A 9,672-nucleotide genomic window follows, 5' to 3' on the forward strand; every position below is an offset into this window, starting at 1 on the left:
ACGCGCCTCTCGCCTGAAAATGGGAGCGGGGGGTGGCTCCAGCACGCACACGACTCTCGTGAGGATAAGCAAGGTACAAGGTTGCAAGGTAGGAAACATAAATATCAATATGCACCACCTTTAAGACAAGTCAAAAAAAAGGAAAACAGAAGAATGGGCACAACAGTCCCGTGAGCCCCCCCCCTCCCCCCTCCCCCCGAGCGATGAGGCTCGTGTTCATCAAATGTTTGATGATGTCAAAATTTAAATATCAATACTAATTGAAGCAGGAAATGTAGTCGGTGACTCATAGAGCAACACCTGTTGTGAATGATCCTCTTCAGCTTCTTGTTAGGGAAATTATGCAAAAGGTACATTCCAGAGTTTAGAAGAGGTCAAATTAAGTTCACTTGGAAAGGTTAAACTGCATTTTTAGATCATCTTGGAATTTCACCGAAGCCCAATTTCCCTTACTGTACAAGTGTAAGTGTATTTTACAAAGGATGGAAAGATGGCAAGAGGCAACCTACTGTGGTTGCAAGGCTCAGGTTCTACCCTCCGTCATCATAGTAATGAAAGCCAGCTTCAGCATTGAAGCGCCACTAAATGGGAGTGGTTGTGGGGGCTCACTCGCAAAGAAACTCCTAAAGCGAGCTGATTTCAGCAAGACAAGAAACAAGGTGTATAAAGTGTCCTACAATATTTTGAGAATGTCATGTCACAGCTATGTTAAGTCACTTGAAAAATGTTTGAAATTGTTGAACATGCATAACGTCTCCTTTTAGGTGAATTCAAAAACGGAAGAATGATACAGAGGCAGGTGATAATGTTACCAGTGCTATCGTATCCAGCTACTGCACACTTGTTGGATCATCAGAGCTTTCTGCTCCGGTATTTCCTTTGGCTTTTTCCAAAGTGGAAGGATACTCAGCCTGGAAATGTGAGTCACAACCTGGCATGGGAAAGAAAAAGAAAAAAAAAAAAAACGAAAACAAAACAAGCAGAAGACATTTCACATTTTCATTTCAAAACTTGTCTTTCATTTGGCGGTTTTCAGACACTTGTTTCGGACTGGAAAAAGAAACAATGTCCGGAAATGTGACTAAAAGAGCCGAGCCATTTCCAGTCACGTGCTGTGAGGATGCGACGTGTTTAAGACTATTAACTGACAACACCTGCAGTTTGCAAACAACAGCTGCTGGAATGGTTTGTCTTCCACTAGTTTGGTTTCAGCACAGCTGTAGCCCAGAATGATGAATTGGTCACCGCAGCAGCGTTTAACATTTTTCATCGGTTGAATCAGTTTAAATATCACAATGTCTTGGCCGAGAATTTGTCAGCAATGACACACGAGTTAGGTATTCAACACGAGTGGTGAAACAAAAAGAAAAGTGATGGTAAACAATGCAAGCTGGTCGATTGGAATATGTACAAAATTCGATGCACGTAAGACAATTAGTAGGAAGACAAAATCATGAACACATGAAGATGTACAAACAACAAAAGGGTACATGAGAATTGTTTACAAAAAAAAAATATTGAACAGAGGTCTACATTTAAAAGAGTCTAATTATGACGGTAAATCTAATTAACGACCCCCACATTTACAGGACCTAAATTCAGGAGGATGTTCATGGTGGAGGTGAACTAGGCCAAGGACTCTCTCAGAAAATAGACTGTGGCTTACTTAGGAACAGCTTCATTAAAAAAGAGGAAAAAAAAGAACAAGAAAAAGCAAAAATAATAATAACAATAATAAACAATGTAGGGAATGGGCAATAATGTACAAAAAAACATTTCAGATTAGTGTGATTAACAAATCCTACTTTCAGTTAAGTGAACTCCTCTGCTTCCCCACTCCTATCCAGAAGTATTCAGAAAGTTAGTTTTGTGCATTTAATATTTGTGTATTTCACCAAACCATAGAACTTACAAAAGTGCGCTAGCTTAATGTGAACACGATCAGAGAAACCTTTGGATGGGCTAACGAAGCTAGCAATGCTACTACAGTAGTTATAAATCTAACTTTGTACAAATTGTTAAACACAAACAGTAGCAGCCCATTCAGAGCATACAATACTCACAGGTATGCAGTTTTTATCCTTTGGAAAACTAATATTACTGCAGGAACGTGTAATATGTTTCTATATTGTCGTGCCCCCTGCTGGCTAAAGTGCTCATAGCCAGGAGCATCACAACAATCTTTGAATTGAAGCGTGAAAGTGTGTACTAGTTTTATAAAAGTACAATCTTGTACAGTGCTATTTTTTCTTACTAAAAATAAATTACAATAATAAACTGGTAAGTGACCACTGTAAATGACACGCACAACTGTTGCGGCATTACATTGATGCAGCTAGTCAAAGACCAAAAGATAAACAGTTTCAAAACATCTGTTCATCTTTATTTGCAAATCCTTCCATGACACAAAAAAAAAAAACTCCGTGGTACATCGTGGAGGTGATGGGTTCAACCCAACAAAGAGGTTCAATGGTGAGAAACTGAGGTAAATGCTAAGCTGTTACGATGCTGTGAAATGACAATTTTTTAAAGTGAGCAACTCAAAAAAACAGCAGGCCTTTTTGTGATGGGGTTATTCCAACATAACTTGGTATGAAAAACAACATGCTAAATTTACAAATAATACGTTAGGCAGTAAGGGATGGGCTGATAAAAGGAAGTTGTGCCACGACCGTGGACGGGGGGGGGGGAATCAGGCATTTGAGTGGGCAACAAACGTGCGGTAAGGCGTCACCAAGAATATTCATAGTCACAAGTCAAGGGTTCCCGTACAAAGTAATGTAAAACACACAACGCTCAATTTCCTTTGCTCAATCAGGAATTCGCAGTCTCCTTCACGAGGCTGCCACAAGCTTGTATCATATAAAGTATCTCCCATACATGACTACAGGGGTGGGGAACTCTTTTCCTATACGGGGCCATTTCATCTGAATAAATGTATGAAAAAAATGACAATTATCATGTCTTTAGGATATTTAACAAATGAGCTGCTGTGAGCAGTTCTCTGCCTTTTAGGGTTTGTGAAATTTGAAGCACAAATTCTCAACCTTGTTGGTGTCATGAGAATTTTTTCCAACGATATTCCAAAGTACATTTTAAAAAAAAAATAACTACAAAGTGTACTCCCAAAAGCATGTATGATTTTTTTTTTTTAATATTTCACTGTTTTTATATTTTCCCAATATAGCCGGTTGGGCTGTAGCACCAGTGGACATTTTGAAATCTTTATCTCCGTCGGTAGCTAGAAAAGTCAAATCAATAGTCAAATCCTATTAGAGGTTTGAATTGCCGAATCAGTCAACCACATGTAAGTGAGGACAACTTTTTTTTTTTTTACAAATATACAACAATTACAAATTGCTGTATACATCTCAGGAATGGGAGAACTGCTAAGTCCCGCGGGCTTGTATGTGGCTCTCAGGTTCCCCACCCCTCCTTTAGACATCATAGCCTAAACGTACAGATTTATTTTAAACCTGATGATTGCGAGTAACATGTTTCAAACGATCTGACGACTAAAGAGAAACTCTCTGTGTACTCGCAAACATTTTCAAGTAGAATACAGAACTGGAAAAAAAAAATACAATTTTAAAACCCTCCTTTTCAACGTTGAATGGGTAAAAAGTGCTCCTTAACGTTGCCACTGGTCGTTTCCTCATTTGAGAAATAGACTATGTGATACAGATTTGTTTACCCACTGGCAGCGGGCAGCTACTGCATTAAGGTCTGAGGAGCAAGGTTGCAGTCCATGACAGTTCATGGGAAAAGGCCTAAATAGAACCAGAGAGAAAAAAACATGTAGACAACTGTGGTGTCATCATTCCGTGCACGAAAACGCATTCTAACTTACATGGAGTAGCAGGAAGAGCAAGCGAGGTTGAGCTATTTCCGCTTGACGGCAACGCTGTCTTCTTCCTTAAGGACAAACTTTTTCCTCAGAGCTTCGGAGATCAGGGAGGCAGAGTCCTCTTCCTCAAGGAAGTACAGCCTCTGTTATACCTGACGATTGAAACAAAAACTTAGTACGAAAGGCTCCCGTGTCCTGTGAGGTTCGTACAATATGGCTACAGAGACAAGTTAAAGCCCAAGTGTCATCCCGATAAACATTCTAAAATATATATATTGTCATGAAAAATACTTAGAACATTATTCACTTCAATGTCTATACGAAATAATAAATATGAGCGGAGAGCAGGTCATCCATGCGCAAAGTTGCAGAAGTCTCATTTGACATCCAAGTGGTCGCCATATTGGCTGCATCTCCTGCCCGTGATGTCACCCCGGACATTCGCCATTGAAAACACGCTCTGGCCCCTACTGTGGGAGACAAACGCGCCCCTTCTGACACAGAAGCTCTTTTCGAAGAAGAAAACGTCTCACAACCAAGTGAAGTTACCGGGGCAATATTACCCTAGCGTTTCGAGCCATATTTAGATGAAATGTGGATCATGACCAAGCCACCTCCACGCGGCAGTAATAAAAACACCGCGAGCGACGACGACGCCGCTGCCAAACACCGCCTTGTCCGATCCACCTGCGCGCGGTGGTGATAAAAACAACGCCGCCCACGAGCCACGATGATGCCGCGGCCAAACCGCCTCCCTGTCCAAACCACCTCCGCGGCGGAGATGTGCCACCGGGGTCCGGCGGCGCAACAAACCACCCCGGCCCGGCTTGCAGAATGAGCCACCCCGGCTGAAGCCGTGATTGCGGCGGATGAGGCACGGCTTCGGCGGTGGCCCCTTTCCGAAGTCTTGCTCGGCGATGACGGGTACATCGACATATTTAGCACCTCTGACTAAGGTGTGCAATCTTTTGTTACATTCTGAGAGGATTACGTCCCCCTCCCCCCCAACTATTTTTTTTAGTAGCTGTATACACACCTGTCATTTGGAACCCACGGAGCTCTCATCCTTTGCACCAGTGTAATCAATTTTTCACAACGAAGCGGGTCTTTTTGAAAACTATGAAGAATCAATCCATCCTCCAGAGTGTTCGAGCAAAATCCAGCAATTCAACGAGCCAGCATTTTGGCTAACACGAAGGACCAACGAGCTACCTTAAAGAAGGTAAAACTAGTATAAACACATGAGACCGCTTGAGTGCGGTACTGCCCTGTACATCACTTCCTGCTTCTTGTTGAAAACAAATCCCTCGAGGGGATTTTCATGGCGGGAGTGACAAAAAGCCATATGTCAAAATCATGTTGTGGTGTGAAAAAAATGGATCCATTCCGGCTGCCTTTTTTTCATTAATAACATATTAAAATCATGCATTTCGTGACAGTGGACCTTTAAAGTTACGTATTAATGTGAAGAAATTTGCCAGCTAGGCACACATCTACTTTGTCTCTCGTATCTCAAAATAATCCATACTTCAGGTCACTCATATCTCAAGGCACTACTGTTGCCGAAGAGACCTTTAGAATGAAGATTTTAAAATCATAATGAGCCGGTATTTACCTGTCTTTGCTCATCTTCATGCGATTCATGTCCTTCAGAATATCCATCACGTCAGCGAAGCTGGTGGACTTGGACAGCGACACCGTGTCCTCCTCCGCCTCACGGTAGTCCATGCTGGGCCTGTCCAGGTCGAAGGTGGCCGACCCCGTCATGGAGACCGGCGGCAGGGGGTCGGGGACCAGCTCCGAGACCACCGACACCATGTCCTTGTCGTCGTCTTCCTCCTCCTCCTCCTCTTCGTCCTCCTCAGTCACGTCGCTGATGACGAAAGAGGCGGAGGCGGCGGCCGCTGGCTGGTACGGTGCGGTCTCAAAGGGCGCCATAGAAAAACTCATTGAGGTGTCGTCGGGGGAGAGCAGGTCCGGAGTCAAGGGGTTGGACCCTGCAACAAACCAAAGCATCTAAATAATAATAATTCCCTCAGTGTGTTTTGCTTTTTCTTTGGCTTTTTTAGGGCCAATGCTGCTGAAAAAAAGAAGGGGAATGAGGGGGAAAAAAGGTGATCAGAACAGAGGAAGTAATGACTGCAGCATAACACGGTCTGCCAGATCAGTACAAAATGAGGAATACACTTTGTTAAATATGAATTACACAAAGATTAACTTGAAAAATCTTATCAAAGTTATTAATTTCGACAGTACCTATAAAACAATACCAGTAGCTTTGTAAACACCTTATTCTCTGTTATGTTTAAAAGGCATCTTGTAGGTTGTGTTTTATTTTATTTTCCAGTTATCTTGTTTTAAAAATTAAATGTGCTGAAATGTTACTTACAGCACCGTTCTTAGATACGTCAATTGTCGAAATCTCTGGTTTCTGTTTTTAATCACAATTCTCAATTTCCTTGAACCGCACTGGACTGACCAGTATCGCCGGCAACAATCTTTGCGATCTGTGCTCGAAGTCTGCTCAGCTCATCCTGCAGAGCGGTGGTGCGGTTGAGGGCGGTTAGCCCGGGCTTCTTTAGGCCCTCCACCCGCTTGCCCTCACGGCGAAAGTTGGGCACCGACGAGTTCCTGTGCAGCACCAGGAGCGGCGTGGGCCTCCACTCGTGTTTCAGGGGGCGACTGTCACTCCTGTGAGAGAAAAAAAAAAAAAACTGACAGTTAAGCTTTTAGAGTTTCGAGTTAGTCGTCAAAAGGCTGTCTGTCCTTCCACTTAGGCTGGATATAACAGAGCAATGTTTTAATATGCTTATTAGTTATTAATGGTTGGGTATTACACGGGTTTGTCTCAGTCAGAGATCTATGGATTTTAATGTTGTCAAGGTCAAGATGATCGGGTTTACTCGAGATTGACATTTTGACTCACACTGGCACATCTGTGAGAGGCATCAGATTCTTGCTTGGCATGCATATGGATCAGGCCAAACAGTGATCTGAAGGTATTTGATTTCAAGTGTTTATATCAGTGATTTTTTTTTTTTTACTGCATCAGAACACAAATGCCAATTGTGCAATTTGAGAGAAAAAAAAAAAATCTCAATTGTGTAATTGTAATCTAAATTATTATTACATCCAGCACAAATCTGTGTAAGGCTTATAAAGACAAAGTTTCATTACAGCAACCGTCCCCAAAGAAAGTACTTACTAAATAATAAAGATCTACAGCTGGTTGTACGGTACAGCCTCAGTTCTCAAAACGTCACTGTTCTCGAACAAATCGGTTTTTGAATGAACATTGAGATTTTTTTTTTGGTTCTGTTTTTGAACAAAAATTGGTGCTTGAATGCCCCCAGCAAAGCCCAGAAATAACTGAACGCACGTGGCCACAGCAGGTGACCCAAGACGCGCTTTGTGGTGAATTCCCACCCCGCCGAGAAAAAACGGAAATAACAGAACGCGCGTGGCCCGACCATCTGACCCAGCCACGACACGCTTTGTTATTGTCAATTGAAACGAACCCCCGGAAAAAAAACCGGAAAAAATATAACTCGCGCGGCAGTTGATTCGTTTTTCGAACGAATCGGTTTTCGAACCATCTTTTAGAACAGATTGTGATCGAGAACCGAGGCTCTACTGTATTTATTTCACCGTCCAATTTAAACTTATAAATGTCAGTAACAAGTAGAAAGGCACCAAGGAAGAATAAATTACATCAGTTTATGGCGAGGTACGAGTTTCGGATGCACCCGCCAAAGGTACAAATCTGTGATATGTAAACCATGCAGAATATATATATTTTTTTTACACACAGTTATAGATTTCAACATAAAAAAATACTTTTGGAACACACTGCACATGTATTTGGACACAGAAGAGCTGTGTATCATGTTTAGGGATCATACCTTAAATCTATGCCTGAAATAGATAAGACATGATTTTATACGTCTTTACCGCACTCTGGCATACGTTTCCTCTTCATCTGCGACAATCCAGGCAATATCTGCCAAAGTGGGAACCATGGGGCCGTCCCGAGGACGAAGAGCGGGCAGGCCTGGTAGTTCCTGATGAGTACAGGTTAAATTAACTCCTTTAAATTTTGATAAATTGCAATGACAACATTTCAAGAATGAGGGGACGATACCTGGAAACACGCCCTTTGTGGGGGTTTCAGCGGAAGAGTGGAGCCTATTCTCCTAACCACACTGCGAGTGGATCCGTGAGGCTTGTTCTGCCAGATAGGAATAACCTCCTGCAAAGAATAAAAACAAAGAATCACTCTCTGCAAATCCAAAATTCTTGTGCAAAATGCCCACGCCACCATCATGACGTGAGAAACAGCCTGAAAAAAGGCTGCCTTACTGTTTGGGTTTCCATGGTGACGGCTCAGCTTGCTGGGGAACACCGGTTCTTTGGTGCTCTTAGTGGTTCAAGACTGAGCAATCCACTGAACAGATGCCGCGTAATCGGACAACTCTCACGGTGTAAATTAAGAGATTAGTCAGAGCATCTGTTGGGGCGATACAAGTGGAGAGAAAAAGGACACATCATTGCGCTACCCAACAATTTTAACTTGAGAGGAATTAACTATTAAAATGGGTCAAGGTTTAAATACGCCTCATATGCCTTGATAAAAAAAAATATGACTTGATTCTTGAATTGTAGCACTAAACCATATGAAAATAAATGATATAACAAGTCTAATTTAAATCAAATGAACAAATAACAACATTGCATTGCAAGGACCGTATTGAAAATGTACTTTAATACAATTAACTCCCACATATTTGCTGTACCCCATGCGTAAATTTGCCTTTTGGTGGATTATTTTTAAGGACCTTTTTGGAGCGTATGCTCCATTATCTTCTGAAAAAAATGCGCTGTTTTGTGGTCAGTGACAGTATTCCTCTGGCGCCATCTAACGGTATCTTCGTGTCAACGACGTGTTGAGACGAGATGAGGAGTTTCATTTAGACAAAAGGACAACAGTACTTCGGCATAATATTGTGGAATTTATTAAAAAAATAATTTTGGGGGAGGGGATTGGGAATTATTCACAGGTTTTTGCTATGTGTGACAAAGCAACAGCATTGCATATAAATTTAATGGTGTCTGATCGAGGTCCAGCAACTAATAAGCCATTTGAGACGAACAAGTTTCAAAATCCTCTGAATTTCAACCCATACATAATAAATATTTGTAGATTTCTGAAGTTCTCCTTGAATACCTCCTTGAGAGTTTAAGATATTTTCGAACGTCGGCTTTTACTTTTGAAAACATTTATCAACATTTCCCCCAATTTTATGAAGACAACAAATTATAAGAATATAAAATACTGGGAATTTCATCGTAGCAAAGTTTTAAGATAGATGCTGGGGAAAGGAAGATGGATAAGAAGTTCGTCATGTCAACAGCGGCGCGACATCGATTAGCACCGGCGACTAAACGGTATCAAAATACACACACGCAAGGCCGAGCCTTGGAAGTAGACACGGAGGGTGACCCTCAAATACGGCATCTACTTCCCGAACGCTTCGTTCAAGTTCGAAGATAAAACTCAAAACGCAACGACGGAACTTACAGTAAACGACAACGAGGAACTTCGAAGTGGTGAATAATATTTGAGGCGCAGCTTCTCCTTCACTGTTAATTGTTGACGTTCATTACCGGAAGCCGGCGCTCCATTTCCGTTGACGGAGCTGAGATGAATTTCTGTCACGGCGCCCCCGAGAGGTAGCGACGAGAGAAAAAAACAATAACACTTTGGTTTTGTTTTTATTTCCCAAGCACATTTAATCGCATTTTGAGTGATATTAAAGTGTTCAACA

At 41.9% G+C, this 9,672-nt stretch overlaps 1 protein-coding gene across 1 annotated transcript; it reads right to left on the minus strand.

The window, feature by feature from the left end:
- Window positions 1-985: 985 nt before the first annotated feature.
- On the minus strand, window positions 986-9,578 carry mtfr1l (mitochondrial fission regulator 1-like). Its single transcript, XM_061844445.1, has 8 exons — window positions 9,426-9,578; window positions 8,207-8,354; window positions 7,989-8,096; window positions 7,799-7,908; window positions 6,327-6,538; window positions 5,463-5,844; window positions 3,851-3,999; window positions 986-3,770 (listed from the first exon to the last, which is right to left on the minus strand). The coding sequence occupies exons 2-7, from the start codon at window positions 8,219-8,221 to the stop codon at window positions 3,951-3,953; spliced, it is 876 nt and encodes a 291-aa protein (XP_061700429.1). The 5' UTR covers window positions 8,222-8,354; window positions 9,426-9,578; the 3' UTR covers window positions 986-3,770; window positions 3,851-3,950.
- Window positions 9,579-9,672: the final 94 nt, after the last annotated feature.

Source organism: Syngnathoides biaculeatus, chromosome 15, assembly GCF_019802595.1.
Source record: "Syngnathoides biaculeatus isolate LvHL_M chromosome 15, ASM1980259v1, whole genome shotgun sequence".
Classification (NCBI taxonomy): domain Eukaryota; kingdom Metazoa; phylum Chordata; class Actinopteri; order Syngnathiformes; family Syngnathidae; genus Syngnathoides; species Syngnathoides biaculeatus.